General features: G+C 55.2%; 1 protein-coding gene across 1 annotated transcript in view; it reads right to left on the reverse strand.

The window, feature by feature from the left end:
* Positions 1-20542, reverse strand: part of LOC122377868 (enoyl-[acyl-carrier-protein] reductase, mitochondrial-like) — a 51178-nt gene that overhangs the window by 27510 nt on the left and 3126 nt on the right. Inside the window, exon 2 of the mRNA XM_043358384.1 lies at positions 10659-10898. Within this exon, the coding sequence (XP_043214319.1) occupies positions 10659-10898 (240 nt within the window). The remainder of the gene's footprint in view (positions 1-10658; positions 10899-20542) is intronic.

Consider the following 20542-nt stretch of genomic DNA (forward strand, 5'->3'; position numbering starts at 1 on the left):
GACAAGCCCACGCCTCATAAAACGAGCACTTCCGTGTCAGCCCCTCGTTTCGTTATTCGGTACCTCGTTTGAAAACGAGGACAAAACCAGCAGATCGGTACGCCGATTAGGCTCCTTAGCAGGACTCGCCTGGTAACCCAACCAGCTAGCGCCTGCTATTGCTGCCCAGTAGTAATACTAGCTCAATTGCATCCCCACCTTCTCCCCAGCCGCCCCTCCGACTGGTGGACGACCCGGCCAACGACAGCCACGACAGCGTGCCAGCCACGTTACAAAAAAAAAACACACAAAAATAACGTTTATTACTTATTAGCATACGATACAAAATATCTTAACATATACATCTTACAATATCATAGTGGAGTGGTGCAAAAGCTGATTCGAGTCACCACCAATAACATTCACAAAATAATACGGTTGCATGAGACAAGGTCCGGCACTTCCACGGGCTCTGACGCAACGGCACTTTCAACAGGCGAGTGAGCAAGTTGATCCTGCCATGTCAGGTACATTGAGCACTGTGCAGTCCATCAAATATTTGACATACTTTGCAGATTCAAGCAAGTATTTTTTCTGGGCGAGGCTTACCAACAGAAATATCGCTGGCTTCCGGTATACCTTCATGCCTCAGTCTCCCACAACTTTAAGCAATTCTGCAAACAGAAAAGAAAATTAACTGCTGATTTTAAAATATCAGTGAGGATGGCTTTATTATCTACATCAACTGACTTTTTATAAGATAAATCGATGTGAGGCAATATGCGTAGCTTACACATTTGGAAAAAAGGCTAGACAGCAACTGAAAGAAAGTCCGTCTTCCAATAGTCGGAATTCAAACGAAACAGTGGCCCACAACGGTCAAGGGGTGAATTCTATGACGCAACATGTGTTCAGAATATTACAAAATAAATAAAATGTCGCCCATTGCTACGTGAATATCATACAATATAACGTACCTTCGAAATATCCCAGTCCGAGGACTTCACAACGCACCGTGCCACAACACAACCGCACCAACCGCCGGCAGCCGCAGAACTGAACAATGGCGGCCGGAAATGACGGCCCCGCCGGAAGTGAAGGACGCGTTTTAGAAGCAGTCTCAGACTCGTCGCTGCTCACCGTAGCAGGGATTTATGAGGCACTACCGAATCAAAGTCGTTTCGCCTCATTCGGCAACACGAAAACCCTACCAGGACTAGTCCGATGATGAGTTTCCGACCAGGTGGCGTGTGCGCAGGATTATATTTAAAGCACGTGCAGGGCGGTGCCTCATTAGCCGACATAATAATAATATGACACGATAATGAAACACGCATGTAACTAGCATGCAACAAGCTTCTGGCGGATTTAATTATGAGACTATGCGTAGTTTTCCGACACAGCGCGAAATCTATTGATAAGCAGGAAGGGGTGTTAGGGAAGCATTTAAGTTATTAGGTTACCGTTTGTAACCAATTGTTTTACGAGGGCACTCTTTAACTAACAACGCTCAGGCTGATAATGCCCCTATATAAAACAGCAAGGTACAATGGACGACCGTGTAACCCACTCCTTGTCATAGAATTGGCTCGTGACATTTTTTTACAGTGAACGATCTACGTAACGCCGATAAACGGTAGTCCCTCGAGTGAAAAATATCGGCAAACAAGAGAGCATTGTAAACTGAGGCTTCCTGAAATCAGCTCACTTTTCAATAAACGAAGGAGTTCGGTAGTCTTAACCATGCCACGAAAGAGAATACACAAAATTTATCGCAATGTAACCGCAACTCATTGTATTAAGTGCAAATCATCCCTATTGCTGGCTTTGTTATCTTGGGCTTTATAACGATTGCATCGGGATGACACATAGATAAGCGAGCTTTCTTCGAGCATTTATTAACTCGAGCAATGTCCAGAAACCCCAGTCAATATCTCAGTATCTCAAAGCTTCTGCTAGCCTCCAAGTACTTACATTTAGATTCAGAGGCGTCTGGACTTCAGACTAATGAGGCATGACTGAGCCGCAGATGTTCCCCATCAATCAGCATGATAATCTCATCCATTCATTGTCGCCCTCCCGGCAAATAAGATGTCTAAATTAACAACACAGCGCAAACGTAAGCCACATACCATGGCCTGTGGTAGCGCTGTGTCCAGAAACCATGCGCCACATCCAACGTCCGCCCAGCCTACGTGTCGCGACCAGTAGCCTTGTCGAGCAGCGGTGTGCCAAAGCGAGCCGCGTTTTGCGCCGGTCGGTGACCTCATCTCACAGTTCCGGGGTCAGAGTGGACACTGGACACAGGGTAGGCGGGGTGAGGTGGCTGCAGTGGGCAGAGGCAGATGAGATAGGGCACCTCCGGCCCCGAACAGGACTGTAGTTGGACCACGCAGCACGAATGAAAGCGGGTGCTCGGACGAAAGTACACGCCAGAAATTCAGTTCGAGACTCGGCCACAGGATGGCTGTGATTACGCTGACGTGGAATCGTGACTGGTGAGCAGTCCCTTTGTCGGTATAGTGTTCGAAAACGTCAAGGCGTCTAGTTGGACTCTCATACATATTGTTTTAGTAAGAAGTGATGTGAAGTAAAAGGTCCTGCTTAGAAAACAACTCACAGGTTAGGTAAGCAATATAAATGGAGCACTTCACGAATTGCGAGTAAATCGGACGACAATCTTGGCGTGGATCTATCAAAACACGGACAAAGCTACTGCCAACACATGACAGATTTTTAGATTGATAAGAGATGCATGACATTGCATAGGATGGTAGCAAGTTCGCCTTCCACGGTCGTCACGACTCACGAGCGATACGGGTTTCTGCCCATGGTAAGCAGTTGAAGACGACAAGCAGTTATCATGTAAGTAATGCGGATGTCAACGCAATGCCACATCAACTTTTGATTACAGAATGCAATACCACGGATAAGCAACCAATCTAACCGCATCTAGAAAATTTCACGTTCCTTGCAATCCACCCGTAGCAACATTTCGAGCCTGACAGCTCAATAGTTGCAAGGCACCTAATCCAACATAACACATGAGGTCATGCCACCGAACGCACCAGTCCCCACAGCACTGCACTGCAGCGGCCATGAAGCGCCTTATAGGAGGCTATGGACAATGGACATGCATCCCAAGGACAGGACAGGAGTGGAAACCAGACATATGAACATTGAATAGGGCAAGCCTGATAAAAAAGCAAGACCGAAAGTGAACACGAGCTATGGACTGCACCGAGATGTCAGTGCCGCCCAGGATTCATTCATTCACTAGATCAGTTAATAGGTCAATCATTGATCGGGTCATTCAATCGCTTATTCAATCGTCCGTTCCATCGTCCATTCATTCAATCGTCCATTCATTCAATCGTCCATTCATTCAATCGTCCATTCATTCAATCGTCCATTCATTCAATCGTCCATTCATTCAATCGTCCATTCATTCAATCGTCCATTCATTCAGTCGTCCATTCATTCAGTCGTCCATTCATTCAGTCGTCCATTCATTCAGTCGTCCATTCATTCAATCGTCCATTCATTCAATCGTCCATTCATTCAATCGTCCATTCATTCAATCGTCCATTCATTCAATCGTCCATTCATTCAATCGCCCATTCAATCGCCCATTCAATCGGCCATTCAATCGCCCATTCAATCGCCCATTCAATCGTCCATTCAATCGTCCATTCAATCGTCCATTCAATCGTCCATTCAATCGTCCATTCAATCGTCCATTCAATCGTCCATTCAATCGTCCACTCAATCGTCCATTTAATCGTTCATTCTATCGTGCACTCTAGACCTAGAGCGCATTCATTTTTCATTCAATTACCCAATAATTTCATGCATTCATTTAATAATTCAATAATTCACAGATACAGAAGATCAAAATGCGGGAATTCGCAGCTGTGTGCGCTGTGCAGTCAGTTTTAATGTGAAAACGCATGAGCTCATGACTGAAGATTAGAATTCGCAATAATTCGCACTTTCTTCAAGGCTTATTTCAGCCTACCTAACCTCATAATCCATGGTATTTCGGCAATAACCTGTTACGGTGCCAGCAGCAAACCATTTCAGTGCGAATAGCCTTGGCCGGGCGACAGCAAAATGACGATGGACGGCGCGGCGCCCGCCAGACGCCACAATTGGTCTCGCCATGACACCTACCGGCCGTCTCCCTGGCCCCTGCACAGTGCACACGCACAGCATAGGCCAGACCTCCGCTACATTATTACAATAAATGGGCCAGATGTCGTTAGTGAATGATGGGCGGGCCACCACGGGCATCACATATCTTTATGTGACTGGTGGAACAGAAAGAATGAAAACACTGACAGCAAGGAAATGGCGATGAAAGACCGAAGGTAACAAAACTGTTCAGAACTTCGATAGGTTTTTCATCCCCAAGACTGGCAATGAGAGAAAAAACTACAAGAAATAAAAAACGATGATTGAGGCACGATAGAAGAGCGAGTCGGAGTATCCTGATAAAGTGTGGACAATGCCTCGAAGCCCATGAATCATATGCAAAAAGAGGAAAGCTGTTTGATCGTATATCATTGAGTATCGAGTAAAGCTTTTGACTCCACGTCCGCACAGAGACTTTTCCAGCGACAGGCTCACAATCCATCTGACATTGACGAATTACATATTACATAACCTGCTGCAGACATGCATGCTGGGTTGTAAAACCCGGTATCGGGTAAGCATCAGCGCCGCCCCATTACAGGTAAAAGCCAGCCCAATCTTGGACACGCCTCAGACTACATACCCACGGCAGCGATGTCGTAGCCCACGTGGCGCGCCATACAGCTACACTGCAAACTTGCTCGGGGACGCAGGGGCTGAACCGTGCATCAGACATCGAGCAGCCCTCGCCCGTCGTCAGCAGTGCTTCGCTAGTCGCTACATCCATGTCCCCTAAAACGACCCCGTCTGACCTCACCCATCCCACGCAACCAACAGTGGCGCAGGTCATCTGCAGGCAGTAATCCGGAGAAAACCAGATAAAATCCGACGCTGCACGCCGAAACAGTGCCGCACCTCGGCCCATGACAGGCCTATGACAAGGTTATGCGGACTGTATGCAAAACCACCTGCAGGCGGGACAGGTCACGCCACCGCCTGCCGAAATGTGGACAATGTTCGGCACCGGTGAGCGGGTCCAAAGAGTCGCAACTGGTGCGGGAACGCCTAGCGACCGTCGCAGATTCAGCACTGACACGGAGGAACGAATAGCGATGGACTCGGTCACCCGTGCCCGCTGACCCAACACCGGTGTCTGTGTGCTGCACATAGTCACCTCACCACAGACAAGGTCGCAGGGGTTGGGACCGGGACGGTCATGGCGACACGCCAAACAGATAATGGACCTAGTACCCCGTCCTGGTCTGAGGGTGATTCGGGACATCCTTGTCGGAGGACGGTACGGGATGTCCTGTGCCGTGCCGTGTCTTGTGTTCAAAGGGCAGCCTACCCTGTACCCTTACAAATTACACCCTTCCAAAAGCATGCAGAGCGCGCCACTTTGTTCCTTCCATCGACATGGATAAGGTGGATAATTTGAGCGACGTGTCATGCAACTATCCACACTACCTGCAGCGTAAAAAGCAGGTACTGAGAGACTTCAAGAGCATCAATTCAGAAATGGATGCTCAGATCAGAGACAAAGAAACCACTCGAACATCACCAAGGCGGACAGACGCTGTCACAAAACCCTGTCCAAAGCGACAGGACACGGCATGTGACAGGGAAATACCATCAGACACGACTGAATGCATAGAGACGGCTGCCTTTTGTGACGAGGCTGAGCTCCAGCCTCCAGGTGCACAAATCTCTCAGCGCACGACGGATTCCATTAACATGCGGAACTAGCCACTGCGGCTCACAAGACAGATGAACAACGAAAAACCGCCTGTCAATTATCCCCAGCCGCCCTAAAAGTATTCTGAATAGCTGTCTGAAACTTTTGTTTGATTTTGTATAACAATAGCCAGGGACCTTGGTGTCAATCCAAACGAGCGTCCAGCATACTCAGACGGTCGTGACGCGTCCTTCACCCTTTTGAAGGAGCACATAACTAGAGCCGCTTGCCGGAGTTGATGGCTAACCAAGGACGGACCCATCAGCCTACATGAATCGAAAGGCGGGGATTCAGCCAGGGGAGCGTTTGTCGCCAGGCAGCTGAGGCGGCAGGATGGCTGTTTTTCAAACGATAAACATGAGAAGCGACTTTCAGTCAGATGGTTGGCAGACCCCGAATTCCTTCGTAGTTGCACTGTCGTGCGTTTTACGAGCATGACCAGCGATTGTCAAAAGAGTTTGGCATCGCAACGCTCGCCGCGGTTATTGCTCATAAGTCAAATAATGCACCCATACCTACGCTCATTTGTAAATAATAAACCAAATTATTACAAATGCAATTCAAATATATTCAAAAAAGCATGACTGGATGACTGAATAGGAACTGGATGACTCTGCAGCTCATTCTATGTATGTCGCACATCTTTAACGATGATGCGTTTAAATAAACGATAAAAGTCTGTACCGTCCGAATAAGTGATGCAAGCAGCAGATTCAACAAATGGACAAGACTCAGCGCAAGCATGAGCGACACATTCAGAAGTAATTAAACTAAACAGATAGTCGCAGGATCTCGTATGATTATCACGCATAAGCAAAGAGAACCACTCGAATAAGCTTATGTAATTTGCGGTGCAAACCTATCACTCTAAAATCTAATCTTAATGATCATCAACGGAAGCGTAAGCCGCGAACATACAAAACGAACCTACGAGCGGAATAACGAGAAATCCAACGAACGATGAAATGAACGATGAAATGAACGATGAAATGAACGATGAAACGAACGAACGAACGAACGAACGAACGAACGAACGAACGAACGAACGAACGAACGAACGAACGAACGAACGAACGAACGAACGAACGGACGAACGGACGGACGGACGGACGGACGGACGGACGGACGGACGGACGGACGGACGGACGGACGGACGGACGGACGGACGGACGGACGGACGGACGGACGGACGGACGGACGGACGGACGGACGGACGGACGGACGGACGGACGGACGGACGGACGGACGGACGGACGGACGGACGGACGGACGGACGGACGGACGGACGGACGGACGGACGGACGGACGGACGGACGGACGGACGGACGGACGGACGGACGGACGGACGGACGGACGGACGGACGGACGGACGGACGGACGGACGGACGGACGGACGGACGGACGGACGGACGGACGGACGGACGGACGGACGGACGGACGGACGGACGGACGGACGGACGGACGGACGGACGGACGGACGGACGGACGGACGGACGGACGGACGGACGGACGGACGGACGGACGGACGGACGGACGGACGGACGGACGGACGGACGGACGGACGGACGGACGGACGGACGGACGGACGGACGGACGGACGGACGGACGGACGGACGGACGGACGGACGGACGGACGGACGGACGGACGGACGGACGGACGGACGGACGGACGGACGGACGGACGGACGGACGGACGGACGGACGGACGGACGGACGGACGGACGGACGGACGGACGGACGGACGGACGGACGGACGGACGGACGGACGGACGGACGGACGGACGGACGGACGGACGGACGGACGGACGGACGGACGGACGGACGGACGGACGGACGGACGGACGGACGGACGGACGGACGGACGGACGGACGGACGGACGGACGGACGGACGGACGGACGGACGGACGGACGGACGGACGGACGGACGGACGGACGGACGGACGGACGGACGGACGGACGGACGGACGGACGGACGGACGGACGGACGGACGGACGGACGGACGGACGGACGGACGGACGGACGGACGGACGGACGGACGGACGGACGGACGGACGGACGGACGGACGGACGGACGGACGGACGGACGGACGGACGGACGGACGGACGGACGGACGGACGGACGGACGGACGGACGGACGGACGGACGGACGGACGGACGGACGGACGGACGGACGGACGGACGGACGGACGGACGGACGGACGGACGGACGGACGGACGGACGGACGGACGGACGGACGGACGGACGGACGGACGGACGGACGGACGGACGGACGGACGGACGGACGGACGGACGGACGGACGGACGGACGGACGGACGGACGGACGGACGGACGGACGGACGGACGGACGGACGGACGGACGGACGGACGGACGGACGGACGGACGGACGGACGGACGGACGGACGGACGGACGGACGGACGGACGGACGGACGGACGGACGGACGGACGGACGGACGGACGGACGGACGGACGGACGGACGGACGGACGGACGGACGGACGGACGGACGGACGGACGGACGGACGGACGGACGGACGGACGGACGGACGGACGGACGGACGGACGGACGGACGGACGGACGGACGGACGGACGGACGGACGGACGGACGGACGGACGGACGGACGGACGGACGGACGGACGGACGGACGGACGGACGGACGGACGGACGGACGGACGGACGGACGGACGGACGGACGGACGGACGGACGGACGGACGGACGGACGGACGGACGGACGGACGGACGGACGGACGGACGGACGGACGGACGGACGGACGGACGGACGGACGGACGGACGGACGGACGGACGGACGGACGGACGGACGGACGGACGGACGGACGGACGGACGGACGGACGGACGGACGGACGGACGGACGGACGGACGGACGGACGGACGGACGGACGGACGGACGGACGGACGGACGGACGGACGGACGGACGGACGGACGGACGGACGGACGGACGGACGGACGGACGGACGGACGGACGGACGGACGGACGGACGGACGGACGGACGGACGGACGGACGGACGGACGGACGGACGGACGGACGGACGGACGGACGGACGGACGGACGGACGGACGGACGGACGGACGGACGGACGGACGGACGGACGGACGGACGGACGGACGGACGGACGGACGGACGGACGGACGGACGGACGGACGGACGGACGGACGGACGGACGGACGGACGGACGGACGGACGGACGGACGGACGGACGGACGGACGGACGGACGGACGGACGGACGGACGGGCGGGCGGGCGGGCGGGCGGGCGGGCGGGCGGGCGGGCGGGCGGGCGGGCGGGCGGGCGGGCGGGCGGGCGGGCGGGCGGGCGGGCGGGCGGGCGGGCGGGCGGGCGGGCGGGCGGGCGGGCGGGCGGGCGGGCGGGCGGGCGGGCGGGCGGGCGGGCGGGCGGACGGACGGACGGACGGACGGACGGACGGACGGACGGACGGACGGACGGACGGACGGACGGACGGACGGACGGACGGACGGACGGACGGACGGACGGACGGACGGACGGACGGACGGACGGACGGACGGACGGACGGACGGACGGACGGACGGACGGACGGACGGACGGACGGACGGACGGACGGACGGACGGACGGACGGACGGACGGACGGACGGACGGACGGACGGACGGACGGACGGACGGACGGACGGACGGACGGACGGACGGACGGACGGACGGACGGACGGACGGACGGACGGACGGACGGACGGACGGACGGACGGACGGACGGACGGACGGACGGACGGACGGACGGACGGACGGACGGACGGACGGACGGACGGACGGACGGACGGACGGACGGACGGACGGACGGACGGACGGACGGACGGACGGACGGACGGACGGACGGACGGACGGACGGACGGACGGACGGACGGACGGACGGACGGACGGACGGACGGACGGACAAGTCTGCGGAAAGGCACCCAGGTGACCAGCGAGCCCACCACCAAACCACGAACGAGCACCAAACAAAAAGCGAGCGGCAGGGCCCGAGCGCCACACCACCGCTGTTTCATCAGCCAGTCTCGCACCGCGCCAGTCTGCGCCGTGAGTTGTGGCAGCACAACAAGTGTGGCGGCGACGACCGGACCTTGCATCAGACACGCCTGAATCAGGCTGTCGACGAGTAAATTTTTGATACGGAAAACGACTGTTGACCAGAATGGGAGGTGACTGGCCAGTTTAAGTGGCATTGTTCGGGCTAGGTCTTGTTTCGGTCCAGAAACGGTGAAACGACCGAATGAATTCAAATACGGGAGGACGATCGCCTATTCATTTATGCAGGGTTGTCGGATTTGCACAAAGCTGTGCAGACAGAACGACAGCAACAGATGGGGACAGACAACCTCAGACGACGTGGACTGACATAAAGCAGACAGCGGCCAACGGTAGAGTTGAATCAAACCCTGGATAACCTATCGCAGTTTATCGCATATCGCTACACGCGGGCTGATGTAACATCACCGTTCGCTGAGGAAACTGAGCATGGCCCGGACAGCTATTCAAAATACGCGGCATGGCGCACAGACACCGCACCAGTCGCCCTGCTTTACTTAGTGCGAAAAGCTGACATGTTTCGAACGCGGAGCCTTTGTACTACAAACAATTATCATCTCCGCCAAGGTCTTGGGTCTTGTCTTCAATGTTTCACGTCATCTATCCATAGGTCACGCTTGTCACTCATTAGCTACCTAGGTATGCATTCTCACCAAATCCAAAACTCCACTCTCGCTCTTCTTTCGCCCTCTCCAAACCCCTCCACGCCCCCGGCAGAACTCACCTTAACAACATCGTCCTCGGGTGCAATGGCGTGGCTGCGGCACGTGCCGAACTGGTTGAGGAACGGGATCACCCAGTCACCGACGCCCGTGTGTTTCACCTTGCTGCCGCAGGCCAGCACCTCGCCCACGCCCTCGTTTCCCAGCACGGCCGGGAAGGAGTCGGGCTTCACGGCGTACTTGCCCTGCACTGTATTGATGTCGGCAGGGTTCAGCGGAGCGGCCAGCATCTTGACCAGCACCTGCCGGGTGCGGCGGCGGGGAAGGGACGAGTGTTAGATGGGCTGTCAGACATGTGGACGAGGGCATAGGAACAGTCAAATGAAGACCGTTCGCCCTGTCTAGACAGATTATAACTGCCCGTCGGATTAGCTGGCCAGACAGAGCCTGCGGCGAAACATACCGGAGGCACATTTTAGCTATGGAGGATGGTGAGGGAAGTCAGCGGCATCGGTCAGGTAGTTAAACGGGCGCGAGGGGCAGACGCATCGGTCATGCGGCCGGGGAAAGAGACGGGGGGGGGGAGATAACAATAGATGCACGGGAATCTGGAAGGGTGTGAAGCGGTACTCTGGGGATTCGAGTATCCATTCGAGTGGGATTCGACCTTGGTCCAGGTCTCTCAGGAAAGGCTGGATGGGACAGCCCAGCGGCACGCTGCCATCAATTGTAGTCGAAACAAAGATGTACAGCCGACGGCACTAGTCGGTTACATCATTCGTATTTCATCCAGCATTCCAGCGTAAAAAAAGTACGAGGAGAAGCCGGTGTAGCGGTGCTCGTTGCATCATTTGGATGAAGTAAAAACAAGGTAAGCAGGAAAGCCAGGATTGAAGAGGAATTGCATCAGAAATCTTATCTATGGGCAAGTCAAATGGCAATGGTGATCAATAATTGCAAGATCGCTTGCAGCATAATGGAATGGGCTGACAAAAAGCATCGCTTCACTATCGGGGTGGGATGGGAGCCGTTTGAGATCAGCGTGCGTCCCCATGGCTCTGCGAGGGAACCGTCAGATCGATGTAGGAATCCCAGAGCCTAAGTCTGGGGATGGGCACCCAGTAAACATGCCGACGTCGGCCCGACGTCGGGCCGAGGCTCGGCCCGACGTCGGCCCAACGTCGGTTCAACCTCGGCCCGACATCGGCTGGACGTCGGATATGCCCGCATGTTCCGACGTTCAGCCGAAGTCCAGCCGACGTTGAGCCGACGTCGGGCCGAGGTCGTTTGCCGAGGTTGACGAGATCGTTTGTCGTTGGACCGACGGGGCCGACGTCGGCATGTTTATTGGGACAACGCGCCAAAAATATCAACCGGCGGCGGGATTCGAGCCCCCCAGGCGCCGACGTCGGCATGTTTACTGGGACAACACGCCAAAAGCTTCAGCCGGCGATGGGATTTGAACCCCGTGTCATTTGAACGCGAGGTTAGTGCGCTAACCACTACACCACGCAGCCAGATGGCGGATTTGGTTTGTTTTGTTGGGTTATGCCATTTCGGTCTGACAAGACCATTTCAGAGCCGGAAGGATAATAGGATGGAGACATTGGTCTTCTTGGCGAGCACCCTGGGTCCAGTTCATATAGAGTCCCTGGTCCCATTGCTGTTACGTGACACTTATTGGAAAGGGCGACCCCACAATGGATTCATATAGCCACTCTTACACACCTGCACCAACGTTTCCCAAAGTGTCCCTTTGATAAGTGGCACTTTGGCAAAGTGACACTTGCCGACTGGCCTCTCTATATGAACTGGGCCCGGTCCTGGTGAGTTGCCGGGGCTGAGCCTGACCAAAGGATAGGCCGAGCAGCCCCCAAGCACTCACCGCACCCGGATACGGGCGAGCTCGGCTTACGGGCAATCCCAAATGGGATAAAGTTTCTCGTCCAGTCCGGATCAGGGGGTTGCAGCGTGGAGGAAGATTTGAGTTTCCTGAGGACATTTTGAATACAAAAGCTCTTTATGAAACATGAAACATGTGTTTTATATTATTTTAACGGTCAAAACAGCGGCCGATGTCGGTCCGACGTCGCCCCGACGGCGGCCCGACGTCGGCTGGACCTCAGCAATTGATCTCGGTCCGACGTCGGCCCGACGTCGGCTGGACCTCGGCTGGACGTCGGAACATGCGGGCATATCCAACATCCAGCCGACGTCTTGCCGAGGTTGGACCGACGTCGGGCCGACGTCGGCATGCCGATGCCGAGTTGCCGACGTCACCCCGACGTCGGCCGACGTCGGGCCGACGTCGGCATGTTTACTGGGCAGAACCTCAGAAATCACCGTGGGGCATCAGGAGCCTGCGTGGAAGAATCAGAAGACTGACGGGCAATAACTGACGTAATGCACTCAGCTTCAGCTTAGGACTTATGTCGATATATGAGCCTAATGAGACTGGCATGGCCATGGGGCCCTGATAAGTGTTTGAAACTCCACGGACCCGCATAGATCCCTAATAGCCCATCTTGGGACCCATATAAATCAGATCAGGGTAAAGGCTTCAGAAAACAGTTGAGGCATCATTAGGTGGTATGAGGAGACCCTCAGAAGCCTGTATAAGGGTCAATGCGGGGCATCTTACCATGCAGTCCCCAGGGACCAGCATGGGCCACTGGATGTCAGCATGAGCCCCAAGAAGCTTGTGCATGGGCCCATGAAGATAAATCTGAGCCATCAAAGGCCTGCATTGGGGTCTCCTAGGCCAATATGAGGCCCTCTAGGACCTGGGTGAGGGCTCTCAAGAGGCCAATGGAGGACAGGAAGACAGGGGGTCCTCCAGACCTGCATTTGTGTAAGGGGGGCTTAAGTGACCTGCATGGGTCCATGGTCTTGCATAAGGGTCCCCAGAGATACATGTGGGTCAAGGCTTTAAAGATGTGGGTCATCAGGTGCAAGATGCAGCATGCATGAGATCCTCAAAGTTTGACATTGGTCCTCAGGACATTGGTCTGAGTCTAGTGCCTAGTGGGTACCTCCAGAAACCACCAGTAAGCCAATGGTGGGGCCTAGAAGGTGAGAAGTCCAAGGGACTTATGACTAGAGTGGGCAGAGTGGGCTTACAAGGGGCTGGTGATGAGCTGAAAGGCCAGGGAGTGCCCTGAGGCCTCAGGGGACAGAAATCCATGCCAGATTTAGGGTTGGATCCATTTTTAGTAACCTGTCATTGGCTTTTGTAGATTTTTTTCAACCCCAGGACGTAAGAATTCGTGTTTGATGTAATCTGTCCGTCCTGGGTATCTGTCCGTCCTGGGACGTAAGTTTTTCAACCCCAGGACGTAGAACCTATACTGATACAGATTTTCTGGAGTGCCAAGATTTTGCTTGCACCTCATCTTCATAGATTGAGATGTGCTTATAAAAATAAAGAATCTATGGACCCTATGCACCACACCAGTGTTTTACACTGCCATTCAACAAAAACAACATCACCATGCATGTGATGAGAATCTAATGAGCGAAAATCAGATGTTGAAGTCACATTAAATATTGCGCAATGCATTTACCATGGTGTTCCGAAACTGAAGTAGGTAAGCTAAATTTGATAAAAAATCATAAAGGCAAAATATGAACTATTGTAGGCTCACATAGTTGCCAGCACTTTAAGATCAATGCAAATTAATTGACAACATAGGTATTTTATCAAACACATTGACACCACAAATGAAGATCAAACAATCTGTGAGAAATTTGGTTTCCGGCTGCGTTGGACTGCGAAACTTTACGAGCACTCCGAATTCCTCGGATAGACGGTGCCTGGGATAGACGGTGCAAATCTACCTGACAGCTGACTTTTAATGACAAGCAGACGCCAGTGGTGAGCCTGTTCTGTATCTGTCTGTCTTTCCCTACCTCCCTCTCTCTCTCTCTCTCTCTTTCTCTCTCTCTCTCTCTCTTTCTTTCTCTCCCCCTCTCTCTCTCTCTCTCTCTCTCTCTCTCTCTCTCTCTCTCTCTCCTCCCTCCCCATGCATACATTATGGTGCGCGCGGCTCGGGACAGCCGACGCCCGGCAGGCTCTGCTCTGAAGGACGCCGTGTCCTGAATATGAGGCTATTATGTATGCACGCCAGCGCGGCGACGCCATGAATGCTTTTAGTGCGTTTGTCGTAACCTTGTGGAACAAATAATGATACTGTTGCCGACAAACTGCACTAGGTAGTTGGTGTTGCGGCTCATTTCGGCTCTGAGCGTAGCTGCCGGGCCGGGCCGACTCGTGATCCCGGCCGGCGCCGCTCCACGCCGCCGCCGCCCCCATCCCCCTGCCATGCCGCCGGCAGATGGGCCGTCCGCGAGAGAGTTTATGGCAGTGATCGGGTGACGGGACGCTCCTCTCTCCCTGCGACCGTGTCCTACAGCTGCAGTTGTATGAAACGATGCGCTGTTACCGGAGGGACTGACCCGGGGGAGGGGGTGGGCTGGCGTGGCGTCGCACGTGGAACTGTGTCCCCGGCGGGTCGGAGCCGTTAGGCCGACATGTGCCGACCGCGTGGTAGGGTTACCAGGACGCTGTGTAGTGTGTAGCTTCTTTGTTATTTCATCACTTCCGTCGCCATCTGTGTCCTCCCGACCCAGTACATAAACGGGGCGGGAGCAACCCTCGCTCTCACTTCTTTACTTTTCGGCGCCGAGAGAGCACTGCCTCGCTCTCTCTGGCCAACTCTTGTCAGTGATACTGTGTTGTCATCGCCTATTCGCCATCTGCAATACTCACCAGTTCGGAAGAATCTTGTGTTTGTGAACGGTGAAGAGTGGAGTGCAGCGGCGGATAAGAGCACGGGGAGAGTGGCACACAGTCAGTTCGCACAGTCTTCTATTTCACGGTGACCGGGTCTACTTATCATTCCTATCTGATTCCTTATTTTCCTAATACCTCTTGCTCTCTGAAAAGAGGGTTCCTTTGTCTCTCTGTAAAGAGGGCTCTATATTTAGGTCTTAACATGCTCTCTGTAAAGAGGGTTCCTTTGTCTCTCTGAAAAGAGGGCTCTGCATACCCTTTTAGGTCTTAACATGCTCTCTGTAAAGAGGGTTCCTTTGTCTCTCTGAAAAGAGGGCTCTGCATACCCTTTTAGGTCTTAACATGCTCTCTGTAAAGAGGGTTCCTTTGTCGCTCTGAAAAGAGTGCTCTTAAACCTTGATCCAAAATTATATCCATTCATATAGCATCCACTTCTTATATTATAAATTCCCAATTTCGCCTCATTACCATATCAACCTATATCCTGTCAGGCCCCGGTCGCCACACCAAATGATGCGAGACGTCAACACACACACAGTTATACAGTCCACTGAGTCAAGTTGAAGAACGTCTGCAACATTTTCTGGTCCTCCGGGCCGGATGATCCCGGCCAGAGGTGAGAAGTCAGAGGAAGAGGTCCAGAGGCACAGCCCGCAGTAGCAACCCTCGCCAGTGTTCGTCAAGTGGTATCAACTCGCCCCCCTGGGATCTTCAAGTGAAGGCTGATGGAAGATTCAAAGGAGGGAGACGACAGAGAGATGATGTCACGGAGGGACGACGATGCTGGAGCAGAGTACGGACGTGCTGCTGGAGAGTTGGGAGCCCTGAAGCCTCAAGACTCTACAGAGGAAAGCCACGGGAAGGCGATGCCGCAGAACAGGGTCGATGACGGAGTGAAGGAAGGAACAGCCACCAGTGAGCTGAAGGTCCTGAAGCTGCAGCGTGGCCGCAAGGCCGCCCAGTTCACCCGTGCCTGTAACGCGGCTGAGACACAAATCACTTGCCGTGCGAACGAAGAGGAACTAAGGAAGCGGCTTGAGGCCCTGAACACGGCGCTGGACGGCGTCCTGAAGATAAATGATGATTACGCGGAGAAGGTGCAGGAAGTGAGTGAGATAGAAGAATCAGAAGAGTATGCCACCCGGATGACTGCCAGGCACGCCTCAACAGTCAAGGCTATCGAAGATGCCATCAAGTTGAAGTCCTCAGGCTGCTCAGCGTCCGAGACAGAGGGGAAGCCGATGTCGCTCGCTCCACGGCGAGACGGAAGTAAGGTCTGTGGGTCCCGGGCCTCAAAATGCTCAAAGGCCTCAACAGTGGCAAGGGAGGCTGAAATAACTGCAGAGATGAAGGCCCTCGAGCTGAAGCATCTCAGGGCAAGAAAGGAACGAGAAAGGCAGAAGAGAGAGCAAGAGGACATGCTGAAGCGGCAGAAGAAAGAGCAAGAGAACATGCTGAAGGAGCAGGAGGACATGCTGGAGGAGAAGGCTATGGAGGAAGAGGTTGAACGAGCGCTTGTGAAGGCACGTCTCTGCAAGGCAGCTGAGAGCGACCTTGAGTGGGAGAGACGGCACGATTTCGATGGCGAGAACGTCGCTCTGGTCCCCAGGGAGTGCAATGTGGCGGAGGGTTCAGTAACGGTCGACCTGCCTCAGCGTAGACCACCGCCACAAGAACAGCGCCGAACACTGCAACCTGAGCAGCAGACAGCCGCAAACAACGCCGAGCTGCCGAGCAGCAAGAAGGAACAGCATCCCGCTAACTGGATGACAGATGTTCGCTCTGAGCAACAGCCTTTGTTTCATCAACAATCGGCGTTTGTGAAGAGCATCCCACGTCTTACCCTGCCGACGTTCCGAGGAAGCGCTCAAGAGTGGCCACGCTGGATTGGGCTGTTTAAAGCTTTGGTGCATAATCAGCCGTCGTTGTCAGACTCCGAGCGCATGGCACACCTTCAAAACGCGGTGGAGGGACCAGCTGCCCAAGCCATCAACGGCATGCTCTTCAACGGGGAACTCTACCAGGAGGCTCTCAAGACCTTGCATGAACGCTTCGGCAGAGAGGAAGACATCATACAGGCCCATCTGCGAAAGATCTTCACCTCCACCCCGCCATCTCTCATGGACCTCCCAGCCATGGAGCAATTCTACTCAGTCGTCCACAACACGGTGACAGTTCTTCGCAATCTGGGCTACTCAAGCGACCTAGCGAGCAGCGAAAACCTGAGAAGAGTGGTGGAGAAGCTACCAGTCGAGCTTGGTCGAGAATGGGGCCGAGAAGTGCATAGGCTCCGACCAGTGCGACCCACCCTGGAGGCGTTTAGCTCATGGTTGAAGATAGAAGTCGATGTCCTTAGCCACTCTGGCAGCCAGTTTGTGACAAACGACAGGACAGAAGCAGCCAAGTCCAGGGACGGTGGGACGGCAAGAAAGTCGGCATTCGCGACAGGCGTCACTTCTTCGGCAGATCCAGAATCCCGACGGGCATGTGTGGTGTGTGAGGACACGCACAAGCTCCCAGACTGCCCGACGTTCAAGGCCAAAACTACCGAAGGAAGAATGAATATCGTGAGCGCTGAGACACTGTGCTTCTCGTGTCTCGGCAAAGGGCACTGGAGCCGAAGGTGCAGGGTGGCCAGAAGGTGCGGTATCGAAGGCTGCAAGTTCAAGCATCATCCCCTGCTTCATGGCAACAAAGGACAAGCGGTACCCGACAAACCTCGCAAGGAAGAAGGCAGTAACAGCGCGCCGTTCGTGGCGGCTTCACTGAACGAGGAGACGGACACCCTGCTTCAGGTAGTTCGGGTCCAAGTCCATGGCACCAGAGGCTCGAAAGAGGTTCTTGCGTTGCTCGATACCGGGGCGCAAACATCCCTCTGTCGTGAAGACGTTCTGCGCGACCTTGGGATCACCGGACACCGTCGCCAACTCCGAATTCAGAATGTGGAAGGAAGTGGCGTCCAGAAGCCCTCGCAGTGCGTCTCACTGACCATAAGCGCACTGGACTCTGATAGAAGGAAGAGCGAAATCCAAATCCCGGAAGTGTGGTCCGTTCCAGCTCTCAACGTGACTGCCCCTGTGGTAAAAGGAAGCCAGCTCAAGGGATGTGAACACCTTCACGGACTTGAGTTCCCACAGTACGACGGTAGGCAAGTGGAACTGCTTATCGGAGCGAACGTCTTAGAAGCGGTCCTGCAAAGAGAGACGCGTGTCGGACGCCCGAATCAGCCAGTAGCAGTGAAGACCGACCTCGGATGGGCACTGACAGGATCGGTCTCGGCCACCGTTCCCAGAAGCTTGCGCCAAGTCATGTCCACGAAGCTGCTGCTGACGGAACAGGAGGACGAGCGGTCTGCTGCTGTCAGTCAAGGGCAGTCTACCGAGCCTTTCGGGACTGTGCGCTGCCAGACTAAACCCAGGTCAAAGCAGGGAGAAAGAGTGGTCAAACCGTTGGAAGAGAGCACAATCAGAAGTCAAGAACGATATAAAACCGGTTTGCTGGGGGCTCGATCGTCACCAGGCATCGCCAACTATGTCCTCAAAGAAACGCCCCAAGAGCACTGGAATGAAGGATGGACAGCGCCTCCGAGAGAACCCGAGCAGATCCAGCAAAGCTTCTGTATGGATGACTTCTTGCTGTATGACGCGGATGTGGATACCGCCAAGCATCTGAAGCAAGGAACCATCCGAGCCCTCTCTGATGGGGGATTCCAGCTGACTAAACGGAGGAGCAGCCGGCACGAAGTTCTGGAAGGCACTTCAACCAGCGATCTGGCCTCCGCCTGGGTGCGCCGACGGCTGCAGCGGAGGAAACCTCAGGAGTCGTCTGGAAAGAAAACCTTCAGCGGCACCAGGCGGCACGTCCCAGAAAAGATGAACCCGGCCGATGACTGCTCGAGGGGACTGGCTGCATCCGAAATCACGTCCGAGAGCCGGTGGCTGAGCGGCCCAGCGTTCCTGAGCGACGACGAAGAGAACTGGTCGGCGCAAGCGCCACCGCCACCGCTGACGGACGACATGGAGGAGGTGAAGTCAAACATCCTGACCAGCGTAGTGAAGGGCGGCGACCAGCCGGAACGTCCTCAAGGAGCGGACTACTGCCGCTGTCGCCGTACAGCAGCGACGGCGGTGTGATGAGCTGCAGTTAGTGGATGTGCCGGAACGTTTGTCGTCTCCTTAGTGTGTGTGTTTAGAATGCATATCTAAACACAGGGGGGAGTGATGTTGCCGACAAACTGCACTAGGTAGTTGGTGTTGCGGCTCATTTCGGCTCTGAGCGTAGCTGCCGGGCCGGGCCGACTCGTGATCCCGGCCGGCGCCGCTCCACGCCGCCGCCGCCCCCATCCCCCTGCCATGCCGCCGGCAGATGGGCCGTCCGCGAGAGAGTTTATGGCAGTGATCGGGTGACGGGACGCTCCTCTCTCCCTGCGACCGTGTCCTACAGCTGCAGTTGTATGAAACGATGCGCTGTTACCGGAGGGACTGACCCGGGGGAGGGGGTGGGCTGGCGTGGCGTCGCACGTGGAACTGTGTCCCCGGCGGGTCGGAGCCGTTAGGCCGACATGTGCCGACCGCGTGGTAGGGTTACCAGGACGCTGTGTAGTGTGTAGCTTCTTTGTTATTTCATCACTTCCGTCGCCATCTGTGTCCTCCCGACCCAGTACATAAACGGGGCGGGAGCAACCCTCGCTCTCACTTCTTTACTTTTCGGCGCCGAGAGAGCACTGCCTCGCTCTCTCTGGCCAACTCTTGTCAGTGATACTGTGTTGTCATCGCCTATTCGCCATCTGCAATACTCACCAGTTCGGAAGAATCTTGTGTTTGTGAACGGTGAAGAGTGGAGTGCAGCGGCGGATAAGAGCACGGGGAGAGTGGCACACAGTCAGTTCGCACAGTCTTCTATTTCACGGTGACCGGGTCTACTTATCATTCCTATCTGATTCCTTATTTTCCTAATACCTCTTGCTCTCTGAAAAGAGGGTTCCTTTGTCTCTCTGTAAAGAGGGCTCTATATTTAGGTCTTAACATGCTCTCTGTAAAGAGGGTTCCTTTGTCTCTCTGAAAAGAGGGCTCTGCATACCCTTTTAGGTCTTAACATGCTCTCTGTAAAGAGGGTTCCTTTGTCTCTCTGAAAAGAGGGCTCTGCATACCCTTT

The sequence above is a fragment of the Amphibalanus amphitrite genome, unplaced genomic scaffold (genome assembly GCF_019059575.1).
Source record: "Amphibalanus amphitrite isolate SeventyFive unplaced genomic scaffold, NRLGWU_Aamphi_draft 000052F_arrow, whole genome shotgun sequence".
Classification (NCBI taxonomy): domain Eukaryota; kingdom Metazoa; phylum Arthropoda; class Thecostraca; order Balanomorpha; family Balanidae; genus Amphibalanus; species Amphibalanus amphitrite.